The 25,812-nt window shown below is 48.2% G+C and overlaps 1 protein-coding gene across 7 annotated transcripts in view; it reads left to right on the forward strand.

The window, feature by feature from the left end:
* The window catches only part of LOC119975096, a 207,652-nt gene that overhangs the window by 93,447 nt on the left and 88,393 nt on the right, over positions 1-25,812 (forward strand). For all 7 annotated transcript variants that reach the window (XR_005462652.1, XR_005462651.1, XM_038814616.1 and 4 more), the window contains 4 exons: positions 7,070-7,200; positions 8,584-8,697; positions 18,516-18,639; positions 25,282-25,460. Coding sequence is in view for 5 of the 7 variants with exons in the window: in XM_038814616.1 (XP_038670544.1) it covers positions 7,070-7,200; positions 8,584-8,697; positions 18,516-18,639; positions 25,282-25,460 (548 nt within the window). In the remaining 2 variants the exon portion in view is untranslated. The remainder of the gene's footprint in view (positions 1-7,069; positions 7,201-8,583; positions 8,698-18,515; positions 18,640-25,281; positions 25,461-25,812) is intronic.

The following is a 25,812-nucleotide window of genomic DNA, read 5'->3' on the forward strand; positions in this document are numbered from 1 at the left end:
CCCCTGACCTTGCTGGTTCCTACTTAGATAAATATTTAGTCGTTTAATAGTAGAAATAAGTATTAGTCTTTAGCGTATGCATGCGTATTTATTATATTGGTTATAATAAATATTAATCGTTTGAACTTACTAATCGGTGTACAGTTTTATTACTTTGAACCTGACCTTGATATACTTGTGAGGTGTCTAAATACGGCACCTGGCGACTCCGAGCTGAAATTACATACACAGAGCTGTAGTAGTGTTAAGCACACGGCCTTTAAACGGAGGCGTGTTAATACACTTCAATAAACGCGTAATACACTCAAGTAAAACGTGCAACAAGATCCAACTACATGTGTTCCATCAAATGCAATACGCTATAAAGAATGTATGGGATAAATCAATACTTCCATTCATTGGTCTTTTGATTTAATTTTGTGATCATGTTTTAATGACTTGCAGCTGTTTACCTGAATGGTTTCAAAGACTTGTCAGTTCACTGTACTTAAAGTTTCAGTTGTAGTCATAGATGTGCAGATTTTCAAGTGTGTGCAGACTAGATTAAAATTTAAACCCTCATTAGAATGCTGGATGCGATGGAGGAGAGGAGCACATCTTGTACCCGCAAGCAGGGACAAGACCCTTGAGCAAAGTCACCAATTCCACATGGGGGGGGGGGGGGGGGTGATGGCAGCACTGGTAAGTGCCAGCTCACTGCAGAAGAGGATGGCATCCAGTTCCATAAGAAGATGAAAGGTCTCCTCCGTTCAGCTAGGATAAGCCACTATTCCAATCTGTCACCACTCACACCCATCACATACCCACAAGAATCTCACTCACTGCCACCTCAGGGGACACCAGGACTTGCTCTCTCAAACACTTATTCATCTCCCCTGTAGTTCGTCTCTTCATCACCTCTTGGTCCACTCACCAACCACACATGGGGCCTCACGGTAGCATGGTGGTTAGCATCAATGCTTCACAGCTCCAGTGGTCCCAGGTTCGATTCCCGGCTGGGTCACTGTCTGTGTGGAGTCTGCACGTCCTCCCCGTGTGTGCGTGGGTTTCCTCCGGGTGTTCCGGTTTCCTCCCACAGTCCAAAGATGTGCGGGTTAGGTGGATTGGCCATGCTAAATTGCCCGTAGTGTAAGGTTAATGGGGGGATTGTTGGGTTACGGGTATACGGGTTACGTGGGTTTAAGTAGGGTGATCATTGCTCGGCACAACATTGAGGGCCGAAGGGCCTGTTCTGTGCTGTACTGTTCTATTCTATGCCAGGCTTCCTTACTATCTGCCCTACCATGCAACCTCCTTACATTCTTTCCATCGCTTCTCTTTCAGGCAAGCTGGCCCACAATAAAAAGATTCCAGATCGGCAGATGGATGCCTGAGTTAAAAATTCTCTCACTTCGAGAATAGAGCCTTTCAGCTGGCTGGGAGAGAAGAAGACTGCTCCTGCGCCAAGGGTGAGGTGGGCGCTTAAAAACCAAGTCACGGGCCACAACACAATCATCCATCACAGCACCCTTCTAACCTTATGCCCCTGACATGCACAAATGAAATCTCCCTTTTCTTGCAGGTACATCAAGGGAGTAGCTCAGTGCCTCCACCAGCCAGGCACTAGAGTCCACTTCAGGCACAAGCACCGATGAAGTGGAGATTGAAGATGCATCATAGTTTTCACCCACATTCTCCACTACCGCAGAGAGACACATCTTGGAGGGTCTTAGTAATGGCGAGGGCTCGGTGTCACAAACTAGCGAGCACCTCACACTCTCTGATCAACAGCAGGCAGATGCTGGGATGTCCCAGGAAACCAGAAGTTGGAAGATTGCTGGAGGCCGCAGTCATATGAGGAGCCTCTGGATTCAGTCATGCCTCAGTTGCTGGAGCTCAAAGACAAAATCGGGAACATCAGGAAGGGATGTCAGCTACAATCCTTGGATTGAAATATCGAATAGAGGAGTCCGAATGCCTTCTGTCCAAGGATATCATGCCGGCACTCTGAGGCAGCCAGGTCAACACTGTGAGGATCGCGGCCGCAGTGGAGACTTGGGTGCGAGCCTTCTGTTCTGCAGTGGTGGTGGACATGAACTCCGTGGTGCAGGATATGCATTCCATAGTACAGGGCATAAACTCCATGGTACAGGCACTTGTGGGCATCCACGAGTGTCAAAGCCAGAGGACGACGAGGCTCCTCGACCTCATTCCAGCTCCCGCTCTATAACAAGGAGGAACCCATAGAACACTACAGCGCAGTACAGGCCCTTCGGCCCTCGATGTTGCGCCAAACCCAGGGGCCCAAGAGCACATGTTGGGAGAAGGATAAGCTGGTGCCCAACTGGGGTCTTCCATCTAAAAGACTCTGTGAGTGTCCAGCTCATCTGACTCTCCTCTTTCTGTGACCAAGACAGCTCCAACCCCACAGGCCAAGGAGGGTTGCAAGCTTGACACGGGAGCGATGGCCAACCTTATCAGTTTGTCCAATTTGAACGGGCTGCAAGTTAAAGCGACAGTTGTCAATCAAACAAGACAACTGAAGGGCTATAATGGGAATGAGATTGCAACGTTGGGACCATGTGAGTTTGAAGCATGGTTACACAACAAAAGTCACATCATACAGGAATGCGAGTCTTATCATAGGAGCGGAAGCATGTGAGACACTGCAGCTAGTTGAGCAACTGTACATTCCAGACAGCACTGCGACAGAGGATGAATGCAAATGGCAACGAGATGAAGAAGAGGAGGAGCCAAAAAGAATTCCAGAATTTTGGTTGACAGTGTTTAAAAAGGTCGATTTGCTCAGTGACATGATACAGGAGCATGATGAGCCAATCTTAAAGCATTTACAAGATTTAAAGATGACATTTTCAGATCCTGGACAGCCAATGAGTTTCACTTTGAGCCAAATGAGTATTTCACAAATGAAGCAGTGAGAAAAATATATCAGATGGAGTCGCAGCCTGATGAGTTATACTTTTTCTTCCTTGATGAACAAGAAAACAAGGGATGTACAGGGTGTCAGATCGACTGGAAGAAAGGAAAAAACGTCACATTGAAACCATTAAAAGTAAGCAGAAGCATAAGCGTCGGGGCACTTGTTGAACAGTTATGCAAATTGTACCAAATTATCTTTCTTTAATTTTTTTAGTCCTGAAATTCCAAAGCATGGCGAGCTGGATGAAGGTTCTGCAACAAGAATCTCTGCTGACTTTGAAATTGGTCACTTATTGCATGAACATATAATTTCACGAGCAGTGCTTTACTTCACAGGAGAAGCTATTGCAAATGATGATGATGATTACGATGATGATGATTACGACGATGAAAATTATGGCGATGATCATTACAATGATGATGATTACGATGAGGAAAGTGAAGAATCAGTTGACGAGCCAGAAGAGGAAGACTATGACAGTTTATTTTGTTTATTTGGCATTAGTGATGAGGTGGGGCAGCACAGTGGCGCAGGGGGTTAGCCCTGCTGCCTCACGGCGCCAAGGTCCCAGGTTTGATCCTGGCTCTGGGTCACTATTTGTGTGGAGTTTGCACATTCTCCCTGTTTTGTGTTGGTTTCGCCCCCAAAACCCAAAAATGTGCAGGCTAGATGGATTGGCCACGCTAAATTGCCCCTTAATTGGAAAAAAATAATTGGATACTCTAAATTTAAAAAAAAAATTAGTGATGAGGTGAAAGCAAGTAGCATTCAATCTGTGCAGGACAGCGATGAGTGTGAAAGCTGTAAAATGGAACGTGCAGAGGCTGCAAGTGAGATTGCAACAATAGACAAATTAGCTGAGAGCAAATCAACTGCTAACAGCCAACTGGTAACTGAAGAAATAATCCCCATTTTGGAGAAGTTAGCTCCAGAGAAGTATGATGAATTATCCTATGCTCACGGAATGGTTCCTGCAGTGGATTCCCAAGGACTCGAGGCCAGTCCATTAAAAAATTTGCAGGAAGAACAGATGGATGCATTGGTGTGCAGTTCGCCAACAAAAGTCAAAGCATGATTGAGGCTAAAACACAAAGTGAAGAAGCAATGCCTAATGTTGAGGACATTGAGGAGCTAAGATACCAGAATGCAAGGGTTTGCAGATCATTCCTGAAGTCGCAAACTTGCCTGCAACTTCGAATGCGTCCAAAGATATGCTGACATTAGATGCCTCACCAGTTGATGGGCATACACTACTGAGTTTGAGCGCAAGCACCATGGATTAACCAAAATTCCTCAATCCAGCAAAGGCTCCAGAAACAGCTATTCCAGCAGAAGATCCAGAAACAGCTATTACAGCAGGGGATCCATAAACAGGTAGTAGTAAGTTTCAAGCAAGAATGATGCTCTAGGTGCACAGGCAGATATGAATATGGACCGTACCAATTTCACAGATGATGGTACTAAAACTAAGAAAAAAAGAAGGAAGGGTAAGAGGAAAGCACGGTAGCACGGTAGCATTGTGGATAGCACAATCGCTTCACAGCTCCAGGGTCCCAGGTTCGATTCCGGCTTGGGTCACTGTCTGTGCGGAGTCTGCACATCCTCCCCGTGTGTGCGTGGGTTTCCTCCGGGTGCTCCGGTTTCCTCCCACAGTCCAAAGATGTGCGGGTTAGGTGGATTGGCTGTGATAAATTGCCCTTAGTGTCCAAAATTGCTCTTAGTGTTGGGTGGGGTTACTGAGTTATGGGGATAGGGTGGAGGTGTTGACCTCGGGTAGGGTGCTCTTTCCAAGAGCCGGTGCAGGCTCGATGGGCCGAATGGCCTCCTTCTGCACTGTAAATTCTATGTAAAATCTATGAAAGTCGAGGACAGTTTGTTGGTCAGATAGCAGCTGTGACAGTGAAGACGTGAGCATCGGCAATAAGGCCAATGTACAAGAACACACACGGAGTAGGAAGCATCATTTCAAAAGGTTGAAATAGTCGGTGACTCAAAAACCAGATAGGAAACCGGTCTTTTGAAAAATGAAACAAGATCACAAATTCGGTCAATGCTCAGGAGACCAACAAGAAAACATTGTTAACCTGAAAGAATGAACGTGTAATGAACTGTGTACAAGGACATGTTTGAAATTGTTGTGCATATCATGTTTTGTAAAGCACAGTTAGATTTGTATATGTTACATGTTTGAAATTGTTATGCATACCATGTTTGGTGTTTGGTATTTGTTAAAATATTCACATTTCCAAAGGAAGGGGGATGTAGTGATATGCATTTGCATAGTAATGTATATAGTTAGATATATGACCTCCGACCAGCAGGTGACAGGTATCCACCATGTGACTGCAGAGATCGACAGTTGGTAATAAGTCGTATGAGAAGACATTCGCAGTAGAAGTAGCTCCAGAAGAGGCAGCAGTGCTAACCACTGTGCAACTGTGCTGCCCCGAACCATTTTCAGACTTATGTTGGAGTATAGATCATGTGTGTTATCTATGAAATCTTTAATAAAATATTATTCTTTCAAAAGCAATTGAAGTAAAGGCACATTACATAAACAGTGTCAAAGTCATTTAATTTCAGTGTCGCAAAGGTATGCTCATCGATGTCATGCCTCTCTATTAGAGATAACACGCTCAGTCATGAATATCAGAAAATAAAGGTTTCCTCTCTTACATATATCCTGCCCTACAAATATAATCAATTAATTAAATCAATACATGGGTTTTGTTTAAAGATAAATGTCATTCTAAGGACCAATTACTTTAGCCATTCCTTCAAACAGAGCTACTGATTCTACAACGTAAGTTGTCAAACAAATGTCAATTTTCCTTGCTGTTCCACACCTTCAAACTGAATCTTTTAAAAAGTGATTAAGGAATGAAACCCATAGACGCTGCAGATCCTAAAAATTAGTAGAATTATCAAAATCTTACGATGGATTTAAAGTATTTGGCAGAGAAGCAAAAGCAACATGGGTCAAATCTTTTCCACTCAGTGAGTGGTTGGTGTCTGCCTGAGAGCGTGGTGGAGACAGGTTCAATCCAGGCATTTAAACAGTGCACAGATGTTACCTGAAAAGTAAGAATGTGCAGGGTTACGGGGAGAAGGCAGGGAAATGGCACAAGGTGAATTGTTCATTCAGAGGGCCAAATTGCCTCCTTCTGCGCCCAATTCTGTGCTTAAACAATTCTGTGATCCTGGAAACAGCATGAGATAAAAATGGAATTTTGACTTACTCAGCCATAATAAGCCAAAGGCCCTAATTATAGGGAGGTACATTCCAGAATTATACAATGTATCCCCAAAACACTCATTGAGTTCCTATAATCCCATGTAGTAGAAGTGCATTTGGCTTTTTCTGCTTGCATGTGATCACCTAACAACGACCTGAAACGACAAGCATTGTAGAGGTTCTGGAGGAAGGGTTCCTCTAATCACTTTACAACATTGGAAGCATAAAGGGAAGGCTGCTTCTAGTGACAGAGTTAGTCGCTTCATAAACATGGTGGGAGTCTTTCCCTATTCTAGTGAAACCCTAAACATATTGAGAAGGACTAATGTGGGATCTAGCTTCTCGGCACAGAGAATTGTTCTGTTTTTACAACGTTTGCTATCTTCTTTTTATTTATATCGAGGGAAAAACAATCTTGCTTCAGATATGTGTATAATATGAAAGGAAATTGGATAGTCAGTTGCTGCCATCACTCTCATCAACCATATGAGTTAAAAAGAGATAAAGGAAGGGTGGCACGGTGGCACAGTGGTTAGCACTGCTGCCTCACGGTGCCGAGGACCCGGCTTAAAACCTGGCTCCAGGTCACTGTCCATGTGGAGTTTGCACTTTCTCCCCATGTCTGTGTGGTCTTGCCCCCACAACCCAAAAAGATCAAAAGATATGTAGAGTAGGTGGATTGCTCTTGAATTGGAAAAAAATAACTGGGTCTTTTAAATTAATTAAAGCAAAAAGGGATAAAGGAATAAAACATTAAATTATATTATAAAATTAGAAAATTAAATTGAATGTTTTTTCTGTGCTCAGTGAGAGTGATCCCTTTCCTTGAGATCTTTTGTAAAACAAGCCTTTCTCTCTTTGAAACAACTATCCAGTTCACACTATTTCTTTATCTTCCGCCTATGTATTTGCAGTTCTGTGTGTATGGACCAGCACAGTTGGCATATCTTGCTTCCATCCCAATTGTTAATGAGAAGGAATTGGTGCAAGCAGATGATGAACCAACTTTCTCGTATGCAAATGGCCCTCACACGACAATGACCAAGTAAGCTTTTACAGTAGAATATATTTTTACATTTCTGCACCATATGCATTGTGAAAATCAGGATGTTCTCTGCACTGTTTATATTGTGTTCTGATGTAAATCAGACTTACTTACAGTATATACTGTGAAACATCAGTGAGTCCTGCCAAAGCTATTCTGCACCTGGAGAGCTGTGTTCACGTAAAAATTTCTCTTTTTAGGTGTCTTGTGTAAGCTACATCTGTCCAAAACTGAATCCAACATAATCATGATCCAAATAATCATGAGTCTGCACATCCTCCCCGTGTGTGCGTGGGTTTCCTCCGGGTGCTCCGGTTTCCTCCCACAGTCCAAAGATGTGCGGGTTAGGTGGATTGGCCATGCTAAATTGCCCGTAGTGTCCTAAAAAGTAAGGTTAAGGGGGGGGGGGGGGGGGGGGGGGGGGGGGTTGTTGGGTTACGGGTATAGGGTGGATACGTGGGTTTGAGTAGGGTGATCATTGCTCGGCACAACATCGAGGGCCGAAGGGCCTGTTCTATGCTGTACTGTTCTATGTTCTATGTTCAAACACTGAATTTCTCCCCAACTCTCTCCTCTCTCCAGCTAAAGCTGAAGCTAACTAATTTTATTACTGTGGATGCCTTTCTCCGAAGAGTTAAGGCTTTGCTGACTGACACTTGTATTTGCTAAACTGTCAATTCTTTTTCACTGCTAATTTGCAATTTATTGTTTTTAGTGTTCCAATGAATTATGTCATTTCTGTTGCTGTGACATTAGCTCCATGGCCAGGTGGTTATTGTAAATGGATGTGGCATCGGAGCTTGCACAATGGCAGGGTCCTGGATTCGATTCCTGGCTTGGGTCATTGTCTGTGTGGAGTCTGCACGCTCTTCCGTGTCTGCGTGGGTTTCCTCCGGGTGATCCGGTTTCCTCCCACAAGTTCCGAAAGACGTGCTTGTTAGGTGAATTAGATATTCTGAATTCTCCCTCAGTGTGCCCGATCAGGCGCTGGAGTATGGCGACTGGGGAATTTTCACAGTAACTTTATTGCAGTGTTAAAGTAAGCCTATTTGTGACACTAATAAAGATTATTATAATATAGTCCTCATCTGAGATATCCAAAAATGCACTTCAACCAGAGCTCACTGGGTACAAACTGGGGCAAGGACCCTGGCCAATTTATACTTCCTTAGCATTCATAGTCCAGCTATAGTCCCTTACCCTTTTCCTCGTTTACTCAGTCATCTCAACGCTAAGATCATCCTATTTTTATGACTGACTGTCAACTCATTGAGACCTGTGTTCATACACTTCAAGGTATAAAAGTAAATAAGTTGTAATCGTCATGAAAACAAGTTTTGTGTTGGTTTAGTTGTAATACATTTAATGTTATTTTCGATTCAGTTTAACATGGAATGGAATACGGGTCACAGTTAAACACATGAATCTGCCCACACATCAAAATTGCAGCAAACGATTGCCAACTGATTTACTGATTGCAGAACAAGAGTACAACAGGTAAGTGATGCTTTATGCATTCTGTACAGTATTATGATATTTAACTAGCCCATTCCAGCTGGAATTTGATATTGTTTCAGACACCTGTGCCATTCCTTGTCAATCATGTCCCCTGGTTACAGCACAGAAAGTATGACACAGAGCAGGTCAGAGGACGCACAGGTCAGAGGTTCTGATGCATAAAATAACACAGACCATTTGGCTCTGCACTGAGGTGAGAGATTAGTCTCTGGAAACCAGTTGCTATGCGATATACCAAAAGAAACAGGAACTAGGAGCAGGATTCAAAGCTTTTCCTGTGGGAGTGTAGCTTCTGATATCATGAGCAGTTCAAATGCTACGTGTTCTTATGACGTTTTAAGCTTTTCGATCTGTCCTGTCACCCATAAACACCAAATTAATTTTGTTTTAAATTTAGAGTACCCATTTATCTTTTTTCCAATTAAGGGGCAATTTGGCGTGACCAATCCACCTAACCTGCACATCTTTGGGTTGTGGCGGTGAAACCCACGCAGACACGGGGAGAATGTGCAAACTCCACACGGACAGTGGCCCAGGGCCAGGATTCGAACCTGGGTCCTCAGCGCCGTAGGCAGCAATGCTAACCACTGTGCCACGTGCCGCCCCAACAACTTAATTTTTTGATCAGATGAGAAATCTTTCAGAGTGTGGGATTCTCCGTTGCCTGACGCCAAAATCGAGAAACGCGATTGGGCGGAGAATCAGTTCTGACGCTGAAATTGTGGCAGCCGCCGATTTGATGCCAAATCGCAATTCTCCATCACCTCGACAAGGGTGTCAATGCGGTCCAGAACGCACATACAGGAAACGCTGTTTGCATATCATTAGTGGGCCCTACTGTTGCTATATTTATTTGTTTATAAATATGGCAGTCAATATGGTCGCCCTCCTTAATTGTAATTACGTTTGCTCTAGAGTCGCCAGGTATCTTTCAATACCGCCACAAGGTTCAAACCCGAATACTGATCAAAGAGCCAATACACCAGTTAGTTAGTTCAAAGTCAATACTATTTATTTACACACAGTAATATCTACTCATGCACAAAGTACTACAAACTAAACTATCTCTAACGCTAACGCCTATACTTAACTTCGGGTGCCCACTCAGTCAGAGGAACAATGGCCATTGTTTGGATCTGAGATCGTTGGGTTCGAAGTGGTACAGGAGAACAGCTAAGGTCGTCCATCTGGTAGCGAGCTTTGACCTTGGACTTACTTGCTTCTGGTGCAGCTGGTGGACGGGTCTCTCCGCTTTGAGAGCCGAGTCCAAGAGAGCGATTCTCTCTCAGGGCTTTCTTCTTATACCCGAAGGGCCTTTGCGCGCTTTTGGGCGGGCCTTGAACCTGGCCCCACTTAATTGGGCCGTATCTTGATCACTGGTATTGATCTTGACCAATAAAGGGGTGGGTGCCCTGATGGCTGAGTGTGTGCTAGTTGGCCGTTGGCCTGGCTTTGTTTGTGCTTTCAGTTTGGGAAACTGGTGCCGGGATGTCTGGAGCTGTATCGGTTGCTTGAGTGTCTTTTCTTTGTTCCCGGAGATGGGCCATTAATATGTTAATTGACCTATAGTTTCAATTCCGTCTGGGAGCTGTCTCTCTAGTATGCATCCAGGTTCTGTGCCTGCTTGCTTTCTTAACACTGTTCATATTTCCCTACAGTCATTGCGATCATCCATTTTGTATTCTGGAAGTGGCCATCCCAGATGGCTACACTACCCGGTATTCGGCAGGGCCTTTGCGATTCTCTGCCTCCATGGGCTGAGTTCCCGATGGCGCAGTTCACTTGTGCTTTTAAAAATCATGAAGGCGGCATTGTGGCTGATGAGGGACAGAGAGGAGGTAGGACACAGAGAGGTGCGACGGTGGGCTGCTGGGCCGGACACTGGCTGACCTGACTGGTGTTGGCAGGGGCCCGGGGTTAGTGGGGCGGGGGCAGGGAACGGGCCGTGTGGCCAAGGTAACCTTCCACGGGACTGGGGCAGTGTCCAGTCAGGGAATGCCATTGCTCTGCGGCCTGCTGCGCACCCCACTGCCTACCCACTTTAGCCCCTGGTTCTGCAGATTGACACCATCCGTATGGGTGCCCCACTCCTGCGCCCCACCCTCTGCCATACTCCACCTAACCACCACCCACCATCGGGCATCATGCGCCCCCCTCAAGGGGCCCCCACGGGAGCACCGGGCAGGGGCTGTGGAGTGTACCCCTGGCGGGGCAGTGCCAGCCGACGGTAGCCCTGGCATCAGGGATGGACGCCAGGACAAGAGGAACGCATGGTGCTGAGCAACGGCGGGTCCAGGAGTGCAGAGATGGGGGGCTGGCGGAAATGCAGGGCAGAGCCTGCAGCGCCAACCAGGGCCACCATGTAGCCCGGTGGAGCTGGTTGGGCACGGGGGTACACACCATGCAAACATGTCGCCTTTCACCCCCTGCATACAGTGGATATTGTGATTTCAACCAGCAATGGTAGCCTTCTTGCTAAAGCAGCCATCGGGGATGCCCTGCGAGTGTACGAGCAAGAGCTGCCCGAGGAGGAGGAGGAAGCTGCAGCAGCGGAGCATGCAGTAGTGGAGCGTGCAGCAGCGGAGCCTGCCCCAGAGGAACAGGAGGCAGCCGCTGAGGCTGGAGAGCCGGCTGCCCAACAGGCCGAGGAGGAGGTGTAAAGGAGGCTCTGCATGAGGCCTTGTGCGTACCGGTCGGTACTGCCTGTCATTCGAGGACCTACCCGACCGGGCATGCCGTCGAAGAGTCTGGCTGAGCAGGGAGCCAGTGCGACATCTGCCAGATCGTGGCACACTTGACACCGCGGGGGTATGAGGGACGCTCCTGGTGGATGTCAAGGCGATGGTCGCCCTAAACCTTTTCGCGACGGAGTCTTTACCTTTTATCATCTTATATACCTAAATTTGATCACCCCTCATTCTTCTAAACTCTAAAGGGTATAGGACTAAGCTGCTCAATCTCTCTTCTTTTTTTTTTTATAAATTTAGATTAGCCAATTATTTTTTTCCAATTAAGGGGCAATTTAGCGTGGACAATCCACCTACTTTGCACATTTTTGGGCTGTGGGGGCGAAACCCACGCAGACACGGGGAGAACGTGCAAACTCCACACGGACAGTGACCCAGAGCCGGGATCGAACCTGGGACCTCAGCGCCGTGAGGCGGTTGTGCTAACCACTAGGCCACCATGCTGCCCTCTCAATCTCTCTTCTAATGACAAACCCCTCATCTCTGCAATTAACCTAGTGAGCCTTCTCTGAACTGCCCCCAATGCGACTCATCTTTCCACAAATAAGGAGACCAAAACTGTGCACAGTACTCAGGTGTTGTCTCACAAATGCCTTGTGCAGTTACTTTCTTGCCGTTATACTCTATTTCTTTAGCTGTAAATGCCAACATTACATTCATTTTCTTTATTACCCCACGTACCTGCATGCTAGTTTTCTGCGACTCATGCACGAGGACCTCTTCGCTGGAGCACCCTGAAGTCTCTCTCTATTTAGATAATAGGTTGCCTTCCCATTTTTACGATCAAAATGCATGACCTCACACGTATCCACTTTAAACTCGATCTGCCACATTTTGGCGCACTCACCAGAACTTTCAAACAAGCGGCAAGACCTAGCTTGGCTGGTGGTGAGAAAGGCCCTCCCCGTCAGATCCTTCCTACACGCCTGGAGCGTCACCCCATCTGCATGTTGTCCTCAAGGTGACTGAAGGGGAAGAGACCTTTGTCCACTCCTTGTGGAACGTGACTTTGCAAAGAAAGTCTGGAGAGAGATGGGGTGGTTTTTGTTGAGGTTTGTCCCGTGCAGCCCTGTAACGCAGGACTCTGCTCTATGAGCTGCTCCTCAGGGACGAGCACCGAGACAAACATAAACTGCTGCTGGAGGATCATTAACTGGGTTGAAAGACTCTCTTTGGTCTGCCCGAAACGTGTTGATCTTCCAGTGCAAAGAATTGTCCCTGACCAAGTGTTGCAGACTGGCACATTCCAAAGCCCAGGACTTCGTAATGAGGGATGTACTAACACTTGGGGCAGCTGCCGAGTGGGTGCAATAGGGGAAGGTCGCTGTCTAAGACTGTTCAACCATAGTGAACTGAGGGGAGGGGAATTGTATAGAACCCCCTCGGTCTGTATAACTCACACTGAACGTATATAGTGAATATTATATAAATCACAACTGTATTTAAGCACCTTAGAGTGCAACTTGACCTATGTAGACAACTTAATTACAATTGCACCATTTGTAATGATCATTGAAGTGTCTGTAATGTTTCTTTGACTGTATTGAAGTACTTCGGAGTGCAACATGACGTATGTAGAGAACCTGAATAGTATACTGAATAGTGTGCAGACAACCTGGATTTAGATTTGGATTTGGATTTGTTTATTGTCACGTGTACCGAGGTACAGTGAAAAGTATTTTTCTGTGCCACAGTGGTTAGTATCGCTGCCACACAGCACTAAGGGACCTGGGTTTGATTCCGGCCTTGGGTGACTGCATTGAGTTTGCATGTTCTACCCATGTCTGTGTGTGTTTCCTACCAGTGCTCCAGTTTCCTCCCAAAGTCCATAAATGTGCAGGTAAGATGGATTATCCATGCTAAAATTTTCCCTTAGTGTTCAAAGTTGTGCAGTTTCGGTAGGATTACAGGGGATAGGGCGAGAGAGTGGGTCGAGGTAAGATGCTCTTTCAGAGTGCCTGTGCAGACATGATGGGCCAAATAGCCTCCTTCTACACTGTAGGGTGAATGGGACATTCTGAATTCTCCCTCAGTGTACCTGAACAGGCGCCGGAGTGTGGTGACTCGGGGATTTTCACAGTAACTTCATTGCAGTGTAATGTAAGACTACTTGTGACACCAATAAAGATTATTATTTGCAGGTGGCTTGATGCAAACAAAATTTGGTGATTGGTAAGGTGTGAATAATTTTTAAAGGGTTTTCCCAAGTCAAGTATTGCATGGCCAGGTAGAGAGTAAAACTCCCTCAGTGCTGCTTGAACATAGGCTTTAGCCTTGATATTAATAAAACATGGCATTTTCCACCTACCACACCAGGTTTACTTCTGGGCTTGGCTATAGAAAGGATGTTGATATTCTGCCAACCCATCTGTATTCCAAAGCAGGACCCAGAGTGTCCCAACTCACTTTAGCACCCAATTCTGCTTTTCAATAAAATAAAATTTATCAATTGATTGACAGAAAAAGAAAGACTTGCATTTATATAGCTTCTTTCATGAACATAGGACATCCAAAAACTCTTCACAGCCAGTTAACTGCTTTTTAAAAAATAAATTTAGAGTACCCAATTATTTTTTTCAATTAAGGGGCAATTTAGCGTGATCAATCCACCTAGCCTGCACATCTTTGGGTTGTGAGGGTGAAACCCATGCAGACACGAGGAGAACGTGCAAACTCCACACGGACAGTGACCCAGGGCTGGGATTCGAAACCGGGTCCTCAGCGCCATAGGCAGCAATGCTAACCACCGTGCCACTGTGCTGCCCTGTTAAGTGCTTTTTGAGGTGTATTTTTTGTAATATAAGAAATGCAGCAGCCAATTGGTGCACAGCAAGCTCCCACAAACAGCAATGTGACATTGTTCAGATGATGTGGTTTTATAATATTGACTGAGTGGTAAATATTTGTCGGGACACCAGGCTCCTTCAATCTTCTTCAAGATTGGGTCATGGAGGGCAACACGCTGGCACAGCTGAATCACGGCGCTGAGGTCCCAGGTTCGGTTCCGGCTCTGGGTCATTGTCCATGTGGAGTTTGCACATTCTCCCCGCGTTTGTGTGGGTTTCGCCCCCACAACCCAAAGATGTGCAGGGTAGGTGGTTTGGCCACGTTAAATTGCCCCTTACTTGGAAAAAGTGAATTGGGTACTCTAAATTTATTTTAAAGAAAAAAAAAGATTGTTCCATGGGACCTTTTGTATACATCTGAGAGTGCAGTCAAGGTAGCAGCATAACATTTACTCCAAAGAGCACCTGCCACCATACTGTGCTGAAGCATTTGTCTTGATTTTTGTACTAAAGTCCTGCCATTGGACTGGAACACACAACTTTCTGTCTCAGGAGCAAGATTGCTACCCACTGAGCCACAGCTGCTACCTAATAGTATATCATCTATCAAGTGCCCATTATATCAAGTAACCAGGTGAATTAACTGTTAAATTATCAGCACTATTGAGAAAAAAATGATCAACAATTCCAAGGTTCACCAAATCTTCAAATTGTTTCTAAAATTATTTCACTTTGACTTCTTAATGCTTTTTTAGGTTTGATTGGTGGGGGTATTTCTGTCAATGACCTAGTTTCCTAGAACTGATTATCTAACTGTGAACAGATGCGGTGGGTGTTTGAAGGATTGACCCCTGTCAAGGAGAAGGCTCACAGATTTTAGTATGTGTATATAGATGAGTTGTAAAGGTCCATTTGTACAGCAGCAGTCTGGGTGGGTGAAGGACATGACCTTGTTAGTCCAGCTGCACCATTGCCGTTCAGCATTCCGTGATGCTGTAAAACAGACGCGAGGGAGGAGTGATCTTGTCACTGGCTTGTTAATCAAAATGATCAATCCCTGAATGTGTCAGAGTGATGCAACGGAAATTACCGAGCACCTTACACGGAAATGCACCATCAGGATTATTTCTTCAGCACACTTCATTTTAAGCCTACACACTAGCTGAACATCCTTGAAATAATTTGCCAGTCAATCTGTGTAATATGCTGTCCGACTCTAACTAGGAAAGCAATGTTCTGTGGGGGCAGACATTGGTGTGCGATCCCTCCCTGGACGTGCAGCCATTGTGAGAATACATCTCATCTGAAATAATGGCATCACATTTCTTGATATTACGAACATTGGACGCGATTCTCCGCAAATGCGGCGAATCGTAAAGGCTGCCGTGAAACTGGCCGTGTTTCACGGCAGCCTCCGCGCCTCCTCCCAGGACCCGATTCTCCCCCCAGGGCGGGGCTAGGAGCGGGGCCCCATGAAGCACGGCATCGCGGACTTAGCGACCGTCGCTGGCTGACGCGCACGATGACGTCAGCCGCGCATGCGCGGGTTGGACGGCTCCAACCCGCGCATGCGCGGGGCCGTCATCTCCCTCGACCGCCCCGCGGACTGATCCTGCGGGGCGGCGGGGGGAGAAAGAGTGGGCACCGATCGCGGGCCCATGCCCGGCCGTGCCAATCGGGGCCCTGGATGCCCAGAACGGGCATGTTGCGGCCGTTTTTATGACGGTCGTAAAGGCCTGGGGAGAATCGCTGTTCGCGGTAAAAAACGGCGAGCAGCGATTCGTGTCGTTGGGGGGGGGGGGGGGGGGGGGGGGGAGAATAGCGGCAGGGCGTGAAAAATGTCGAGGACGCCCTCCCGCTATTCTCCGACCCGTCGTGGGCAGCGGAGAATCGCGCCCATTGATTCCTGATTAAATATGCAACAGGTGGAAAACATTCAACTATAATTTTCTGACTGTCTGTGTGGAGTTTGCACATTCTTCCCATGTTTGCCTCACCCCCACAATCCAAAGAAGTGCAGGTGAGGTGGATTGGCCATTTCTTTTTATTAAAACAGTAAAAAATATATACAAGGCCAAATGGTACAAACACTCATTTTGTGTTGGAGAAACAGGATATCCTCCCCTCAGTACCAATGTACGGGGAGGGGGGGGTATGTGTGTGTGTGTGTGTGTGTGTGTGTGTGTGTGTGTGTGTGTGTGTGTGTGTGTGTGTGTGGATACTCTGATTATTAAACAGTTCACAACACGTTTCTACAAAAAACTAATGGTACAAGCACTAAACTTTGCACTGGAGAGACCAGATACCCTCGCCTCTGTACCTTCAGAAGGGAAAGGAAGGGTGGTGCTGGGGAGAGAGGGGAAAGGAGGATGATGGGGAGGGAGGGAGTCGGAGTGTTGGTGAAGGGGGGGGGGGGGGGGGGGGGGGTCCAATAGGGCACTGCCTGAACTATCTACAAAGGCAGAAAAACAAAAGAACCTTCAATTATGATGTGCCAGATTCTGGGAGTTCCCCAGAGGGGGTGAGGGGCGACATAGTGTCAGGCACGAGTGAGACCCACACCCCGTTACAGAGCAAGTGCCCCTTAATTTGAAAAAGAAAAGAATTGGGTACTCTTAAATTTATTTTAAAAAACTATAACTTCCTGTTTTAAAGCAGCAAACTGCTTCCTCAAGTAGTCAATCCTACTTTTGCATTGTTCTCAAGTACTAATATATTTAAAATAAAATTAATTTAGAGTAAACAATTCATTTTTTTCCAATTAAGGGGCAATTTACCGTGGCCAATCCACCTACCCTGCACATCTTTGGGTTGTGGGGGTGAAACCCACAATGTGCAACCTCTACACGGACAGTGACCCAGAGCCGGGATTGAAACTGGAACCTTGACGCCATGAGGCAACAGTGCTAACCACTGTGCTGCCGTGCTGCCCCTCAAGTCGAATATTGAACATTGAAGTATTTGGTTCAATTGGTTTGATGTTGCAGTAAGTTTTCAGACTTGAATTGCAATATTCCAAATTATCATCGTGAGACTGCTGCAAAGCCTGGAGATTTAAGTATGTATCAAATTATGAAAGAAAATTTGACAACTGCATGGTTGCCAATGACCATTTTAAAATTCCAGATTACTAATACACTTAATGCAAACAGTTTATCCTAATAACGCAGTTAAGTTTCTCGTACTGGCCTCCCCAAACAGGCGCCGGAATGTGGCGACTAGTAACTTCATTGAAGCCTACTTGTGACAATAAGCGATTATTATTATTAAAGACAAGTACACCAGTTGCTTGCTTGCCATATTTTCAGTAAGTAAAGAACCATTAAGGATTTTGCCAAGCATGTTAACATCTTTGTCTTTTTGAACAGGTATGTAAGTAAAACTTTAGTAATTTGAAACTATGCAGATGATAAATATAGTTATATTACTGTGCTGCAGATCAATTCTTCCCAGTGTGCACATCCTGACTGCAATATGTTAGAATTCATCAAATATTTGTATAAATTATAAATTATTTGGAATTAAACTCTATCCAAGGATAAGGTAAATTGTTTAGATAAAATGAGGAGCATTAGAGAACAATCATGAAATAATACCAATGTTCTGGTTGCATTTCTGAATCACACATTTCTGTTTTATTGAGATAGCTGCTGCCCTGGATTGGACTTTCTGTGTAGTTATACCAGAATTAACCTTCCATTTATGAATGGATTCATAATATTGTTGCACAAAGTAATGAGGGAATCTTTCTTCCAGATCAGCTGTTTGAAAGATGCCACCATTTGTACTCAGATAATGGATCGGTTTTCATAGAACACAGAACAAAGCTAATCGGTCCAACGCATTTGTACCAGCTCTTTGATTTTTACGCAGGAAAATTATTGATGGGGGGATCCATGGAACTTTTATAATGCTGGAGGGAGGTCCCAGATACAAAAGAACTCTTGGAATACAGTATTGATAAACATTGACTGTTAGTATACTGGTTTGATGCTTGAGTGTTTTGCCACAAGGGCGTTATCAGCTGTAATTACTGCAGGTTTATTGAGAACATCTGCAGTGATTACTGAGTAACTGTCAGAGTATCATATATTATAAATCAAGTGATCAAGAAAAAATTACTTGGATATAGTTCATTTACATAAGATGTTAAGACGCAAAGGGACATTTTCAATCCTAACTTGTTTCCAATAGATGTGTTAGGTTGAAATGACCTGATCAGTTATTTTGACAAACAATATCCTCATTCTGTTATGCCTTCCAGTCAACTTCGGCACCCTAATTTCCTGCTATTGATGGCTGTGTGCCAGATGTCTGATCTGGATCAGATCCGTTTAGTGTATGAGAGAATTAACCTTGGTTCCCTTTATGGAGTATTGCACGAGAGGGTAAGTTAGTGTTTAAAACCGTATTCTTCATATAATTTGGATCTTTCAGTGATTATTGTGTGTCCTGTTAGATACTATTTGCTGATTGGACAGCCTATTGAAACAAACAGTGCTATTCCCACCCGTTCCCAGTATAATGTGTCAGTCCCATGACTTAGTAGTCAACTTACATGAGAAAATGAAATGCCAGTAGTGTGCAGACTTGTTCTCTGGTCTATGCTGGGACAGCATTTGAGGTAGAACAATTAGATTAGTCGAACAATGAGTCAACACTTCCAGCAGAGGAAAAGAAAAATTAGAAGTTAATTTGTTTCCAAACTGATGTGCCATCAATTGCACGAGAGACGAGTTGCTTTACAAAAGTTAGGCTTTAATAAACTAGAACGGAACTTCCGGTTGCGGCTATGACCAGCTAAGTCGCACGTTTGGCTGCTCCTGCTACAAAGGTGTTTTCGGGCCGATTGGAGGGCCCCAACGGCGCTGTAAGGACAAATCCCGGTGGGGGAAGGCTCCCTGAAGAGAACCAAACCAACTTTATGGTCGGTACCCGGAGTGGGGTGGTAAAGAAAGCAACAGCAGCTCCCAAAAAAAAGCGGGGGAAGAAGACCAAAATGGCGGCCGGTGGAGCACCCGAGGAATGGAGGAAATGGGCGGAGGAGCAGCAGGCCGCTCTCCTGCGCTTCTTTACGGAGCTGAAAATGGAGCTCTTGGAGTCAATGAATGCGACGACCACCAGGCTGATGGGAGCCCAGGCGACCCAAGAGGCGTCGATTCGGGAGCTGCAACAGGAGATGACTGTGAGGGAGGAGGAGGCCACGGTCCTCGTGGGAAAGGTAGAGGTGCACGAGGCACTCCACCTGAAATGGCAGAGCCGTTTTGAGGAGCTGGATACCCGAATGAGGCGGAAGAACCTGAGGATCTTGGGCCTGGCAGAAGGCCTGGAGGGGTCAGACCTCCCGGGATATGTAGCAGAAATGCTGAGCTCCCTGATGGGGGCAGGGGCCGTCCCTTCGCCCCTGGAGCTGGAAGAGGCCTACAGGGTCATGGCTAGGAGGCCAAGAGCAAATGAGTCCCCGAGGGCGGTGCTGGTGCGGTTCCAGCGACTCAGCGACCGTGAGAGAGTGCTGGAGTGGGCCAAGAGGGAAAGGAGCAGCAAGTGGGAGAATTCGACGGTGAGGGTCTACCAGGACTGGAGTGCGGAGGTGGCAAAGCGGCGGGCCCGGTACAACCGGAACGAAGGCGGTGCTACATGCAAAACGGATCAGGTTCGGAATGCTGCAGCCAGCGCGCTTGTGGGTCACCTACAGGAACCAACACCACTATTTTGAGTCCCCAGAGGAGGCGTGGGCCTTTGTACAGGAAGAGAAACTGGACTCGAATTAGACCCAGGGGATACTTGGCGGCCGTAGCCGCTCGGGTACTTTCAGCTGAATTCTTTGTTTGGATTTTGAACTCTTGCTGTGGTTTTTCTTCTGATGTTTTTTCCCCCTTTGCCAACTTCCCTTAGTTATTGTTATTGCGGTTATTCAGGGTTATTTATGGTTATTTATGCTGTTTGGTAGAGGGCGACTGTTAAGTACATTGTTATTTGTTATTTATCTGTTATTTATAATGTTAAGTTGGGGAGGTGGGACGGGGGGGGGAGAGCAGATCGGGGATATGGGCTCCTAGGGGGGGTTCTTTTACAGGCATGGACGGGGACGGGGGTGGAACTGAGGATGGCGGGGTGGGGTGTGGCAGGGCGAAAGCGCGGGCTTTCCTCTGTTTCCCGCGCGCGGGGCAGAGGAGGGGGGAGGGGAGGAGTGCGGGGCGTGGCTAGCAATGGCGACCTTTCCCGCGCTGGGGCGGGGCCAGGGAGGAGTGGCAAGGGGGGGGGAGGCCCCCCCCCCGAGCCGGGGGGAGTCGGAGTGGGGCAGGAGCAGCCGGGTCAGCGTGAACCAGCTGACTTACGGGAGTACGATGGAGGGTACATCGCGGCTAGGAGGGGTCCTAGCCTGGGGGGGGGGAGGGGGGTTAGGGAGGGACACCGGGTTGCTGCTGAAAAGACCAGAAACGGGAAGTGGAGGACTGGAGAGGTGGGGGGAGGGGGACATCGCCATGGGGAGCGGGTCAGAAGGGGAGGGTCGACCCGGGGCGAGCAGGGAACAGGACATGGCTAATCGGCAGGGGAAGGGGGCGGGTCGTCCCGCGACCCGGCTGATCACTTGGAACGTGAGGGGGTTGAATGGGCCGGTCAAGAGATCAAGGGTATTCTCACACCTGAAGGGACTGAAGGCTGATGTAGCAATGTTACAGGAGACCCATTTGAAGGTAGTGGACCAGGTTCGCCTGAGAAGGGGGTGGGTGGGACAGGTGTTCCACTCTGGATTGGACGCAAAGAACCGGGGGGTGGCGATTCTGGTGGGAAAGAGGGTGTCGTTCGTGGCGGAGGAGGTGGTGGCGGATAAGGAGGGTAGGTATGTGATGGTGAAGGGTAAGCTGCAGGGGGAGAAAGTGGTGATGGTCAACGTATATGCCCCGAACTGGGATGACGCGGGTTTTATGAGGCGCCTATTGGGCCTCATTCCGGGACTGGAGGCAGGGGGCTTGATCATGGGGGGGGACTTTAACACAGTGCTGGACCCCGGGCTAGACAGATCGAGCGCAAGGACCAATAGGAGGCCGGCAGCGGCAGAAGTGCTGAGGGGGTACATGGAGCAGATGGGAGGAGTAGACCCATGGAGGTTTGGTAGGCCGAGGGCGAGGGAGTATTCCTTTTTCTCCCACGTCCATAGAGTGTACTCCAGAATCGATTTCTTCGTGTTGAGCAGGGGGCTGATCCCGAGGGTACGGGAAGCTGAGTACTCGGCCATTGCGATCTCTGATCATGCACCGCATTGGGTGGATGTGGAAATGGGGGAGGCGCGGGACCAGCGCTCGCTGTGGCGGCTGGATGTGGGGCTGTTAGCGGACGACGAGGTGTGTAAAAGGGTCCGGAAGAGCATTGAGAGCTATCTGGACTTGAATGACACGGGTGAGGTGCAGGTGGGGATGGTCTGGGAGGCCCTGAAGGCAGTGATCAGGGGAGAGCTGATCTCCATAAGGGCGCATAGAGAAAGAAAGGAGAGGCAGGAGAGGGAGAGGCTGGTGGGGGAGCTATTGGAAGTGGATAGGAGATATGCGGAGGCACCAGAGGAGGGGCTGCTGGAAGAACGGCGCAGCCTGCAGGTCAAGTTCGACCTGCTGACCACCAGGAAGGCAGAGACGCAGTGGAGAAGGGCACAGGGCGCGGTCTATGAGTATGGGGAAAAGGCGAGCAGGATGCTGGCACACCAGCTTCGCAAACGAGATGCGGCTAGGGAGATTGGGGGAGTGAAGGAGAGGGGCGGGAAGGTAGTGCAGAAGGGGCAAGAAGTGAACGGGGTCTTCAGGGATTTTTACAAGGAGCTGTATCGGTCTGAGCCGCCGACAAGGAGAGGGGGAATGGAGGACTTCCTAAACAAATTGAGGTTCCCAAGGGTCCAGGAGGGGCTGGTAGAAGGGCTGGGGGCGCCAATAGGGCTAGAGGAGCTAGTCAAGGGAATAGGTCAGATGCAAGCGGGGAAGGCGCCGGGGCCAGATGGGTTCCCGGTGGAATTCTATAAGAAAAATGTGGACTTGGTGGGACCGGTACTGGTACGAGCCTTTAATGAGGCGCGAGAGGGGGGGGTTCTGCCCCCGACAATGTCGCAGGCTCTGATCTCCCTGATATTGAAGCGGGATAAAGACCCCGTGCAGTGCGGGTCCTACAGGCCTATCTCGCTTCTGAACGTGGATGCCAAGTTGCTGGCAAAGATCCTGGCAGCTAGAATAGAGGATTGTGTGCCAGGGGTAATCCATGAGGACCAGACGGGGTTCGTGAAGGGGCGGCAGCTCAACACGAACGTGCGGAGATTGCTGAATGTAATTATGATGCCGGCAGTGGAGGGGGAGACTGAGATAGTGGTAGCGCTGGACGCGGAGAAGGCATTCGATAGGGTGGAGTGGGAGTACCTGTGGGAGACGTTGAAACGGTTTGGGTTTGGGGAAGGGTTTATTAAGTGGGTGAAGTTACTCTACTCGGCCCCGACGGCGAGTGTAGTGACAAACGGGAGGAGGTCGGAGTATTTCGGGCTCCACCGAGGGACCAGGCAGGGATGTCCCCTATCCCCCCTACTTTTCGCACTGGCGATTGAACCGTTGGCGATGGCACTGAGGGGTTCAGGGGGGTGGAGAGGACTGACTAGGGGAGGGGAGGAACATCGAGTATCGCTGTATGCGGATGATCTACTGCTGTACGTGGCAGACCCAGAAGGGGGAATGCCGGAGATAATGGAACTATTAGCAGAGTTTGGGGACTTTTCGGGGTACAAATTAAATTTGGGCAAAAGCGAGGTTTTTGTGATACACCCGGGGGACCAGGGAGAGGGTATTGGGAGACTCCCCTTCAAGCGAGCAGGAAAGAGCTTTAGGTACTTAGGGGTGCAGGTGGCAAGGAACTGGGGGACCCTCCACAAGTTGAACTTTTCCAGGCTGGTGGAACAGATGGAGGAGGAGTTTAAGAGGTGGGACATGGTACCGTTGTCGCTGGCGGGGAGGGTGCAGTCAATCAAAATGACGGTCCTCCCAAGGTTCTTGTTTTTATTTCAGTGCTTGCCCATCTTCCTCCCTAGGGCCTTCTTCAAAAAGGTGACGAGTAGCATCATGAGCTACGTGTGGGCGCATGGCACCCCAAGGGTGAGGAGGGTCTTTTTGGAGCGGAGTAGGGACAGTGGAGGGCTGGCACTGCCCAATCTCTCGGGGTACTACTGGGCGGCAAATGTGTCAATGGTGCGCAAGTGGATGATGGAAGGGGAGGGGGCAGCTTGGAAACGAATGGAGAGGGCGTCCTGTGGCAACACAAGCCTGGGGGCCCTAGTAACGGCACCATGGCCGCTCCCCCCCACGAGGTACACCACGAGCCCGGTGGTGGCGGCCACCCTCAAGATATGGGGGCAGTGGAGGCGACATAGGGGTGAAATGGGAGGTCTGTTGGCGGCGCCAATAAGAGGGAACCATAGATTCATCCCGGGGAACATCGACGGGGGATTTCAGAGCTGGTACAGGGTGGGCATACGGCAGCTGAAGGACCTGTTTATAGAGGGGAGGTTTGCGAGCCTGGGAGGGCTGGAGGAGAAGTTTGAGCTCCCCCCGGGAAACATGTTCAGATATCTACAAGTGAAGGCATTTGCTAGGCGGCAGGTGGAGGGGTTTCCCCTGCTCCCCAGTAAGGGGGCGAGTGATAGGGTGCTCTCGGGGGTCTGGGTCGGAGGGGGGAAGATATCAGACATCTACAAGATAATGCAGGAGGCGGAAGCAGCATCGGGGGAGGAGCTGAAAGCCAAGTGGGAAGGGGAGCTGGGAGAGCAGATAGAAGACGGGACGTGGGCGGATGCACTGGAGAAGGTCAACTCTTCCTCCTCGTGTGCGAGACTGAGCCTCATTCAATTTAAGGTGCTGCATAGAGCTCACATGACGGGGACAAGGATGAGCCGGTTCTTTGGGGGTGAGGACAGGTGTGTCAGATGTCTGGGAAGCCCAGCGAACCATGTGCATATGTTCTGGGCATGTCCGGTGCTGGAAGGGTTCTGGAAGGGGGTGGCAAGGACGGTGTCGAAGGTGGTGGGGTCCAGGGTCAAACCAGGATGGGGGCTTGCGATCTTTGGGGTCGGGGTAGAACCGGGGGTACAGGAGGCTAGGGAGGCCGGAATACTGGCCTTTGCGTCCCTAGTGGCTCGACGAAGGATATTAATTCAATGGAAGGACGCGAGGCCTCCAAGCGTTGAAACTTGGATTAACGATATGGCTAGCTATATTCAGCTAGAAAGGATCAAATTTGCCCTGAGAGGGTCGGTACAGGGATTCGCCAGGCGGGTGGCAACCTTTCCTTGACTTTTTAGATCAGAGATAGACGTTCGGGGTCGTGGCAGCAGCAACCCGGGGGGGGGGGGGGGGGGGGAGGGGGGGAGGGGGGGAGGGGGGGGGAGGGGGGGAGGGGGGGGGGGGAGGGAGGGGAGGGGAGGGGGGGGGGGCAGCAAGGGTCGTGGGGGGACACGCACGACTGTAACGCGGGCAAGCCTGCGCGCTGCTCATGTCTGAAACTGTAGGCTGCCTTGGTTGTTAAGGTTGCCGGGGGGGGGGGGGGGGGGGGGGAGGACTGGTGCGCGCGAGAGGGCGGGCGAGGGAGGGACATTTGCCTAGAGGGATTGTGTTGTAAATAATTTTAAAAATTAGTAGGGGTAAATGTCTGTATGGAAAAACTCTTTCAATAAAAATTATTTAAAAAAAAAAATAAACTAGAACTTAGCCCTGCGGTTGTCGACAATAAAATGGACGACCGCCGGGCGTTTGACTATTTATACCTCGGCATGGAGGCGTGGTTAACGTGGTTAACTCAGCCTCTCGACCAATGACCGACCAGGGCCAATGGTAAGCCGGTGTTCTGCCCCAATGGCAGACAGGTATGCAAATCATATCACCACACAAACCCAATCAGCAGATCTGCATTTTGTTTGGCCTTCAGGGTCATTATTTGGGATGGGATATTAATGTTGGGTCTGCCATTTGTTAATGGATATTTTTTTAATATAAATGTTTGTCTTTCAGCGTTCAGAATTCCCTGTCTTGCTCGTGCAGACAATTATACAGATGCTCCTGCAGATTATTGATGGTGTCCTTTACCTTCACTCACGGGGTTACATCCATCGAGTTATCACCTCTCACGCTGTGCAACTTGTTTTGCCTGGCATTGCCAAATTAAGCAACTTTGAATTCATGGTTGAAAGGTACACATCTACTAATTTCCAATAACTTTTATGCCCGGAGGATAGTGCCTGCCTCTGTAACTCACCATCAAAATTAATCCAGTAGCCTATGAGGTCCTCTGCCAGTAGTCTATTATCCTGTGATCTACAATAAGATGGAAAGAGGTATAGTGGCCACTGTGAATAGGGAAAGAGAGGAGAATAGAGATACTGTCATGCTGAGCCTTATGTACTGCTCAAAAGGAATGTTTTGACAATTTAATTGAAAACAAGGAGAGAGGTGACAAGGCAAAGAGACTTGTGCTTGAACCTCTAGTGACGCAGTGGTTAGCACTGTTGCCTACGGAGCTGAGGACCTGGGTTTGATCCCAGC

Source organism: Scyliorhinus canicula, chromosome 12 (genome assembly GCF_902713615.1).
Source record: "Scyliorhinus canicula chromosome 12, sScyCan1.1, whole genome shotgun sequence".
NCBI classification, from domain to species: domain Eukaryota; kingdom Metazoa; phylum Chordata; class Chondrichthyes; order Carcharhiniformes; family Scyliorhinidae; genus Scyliorhinus; species Scyliorhinus canicula.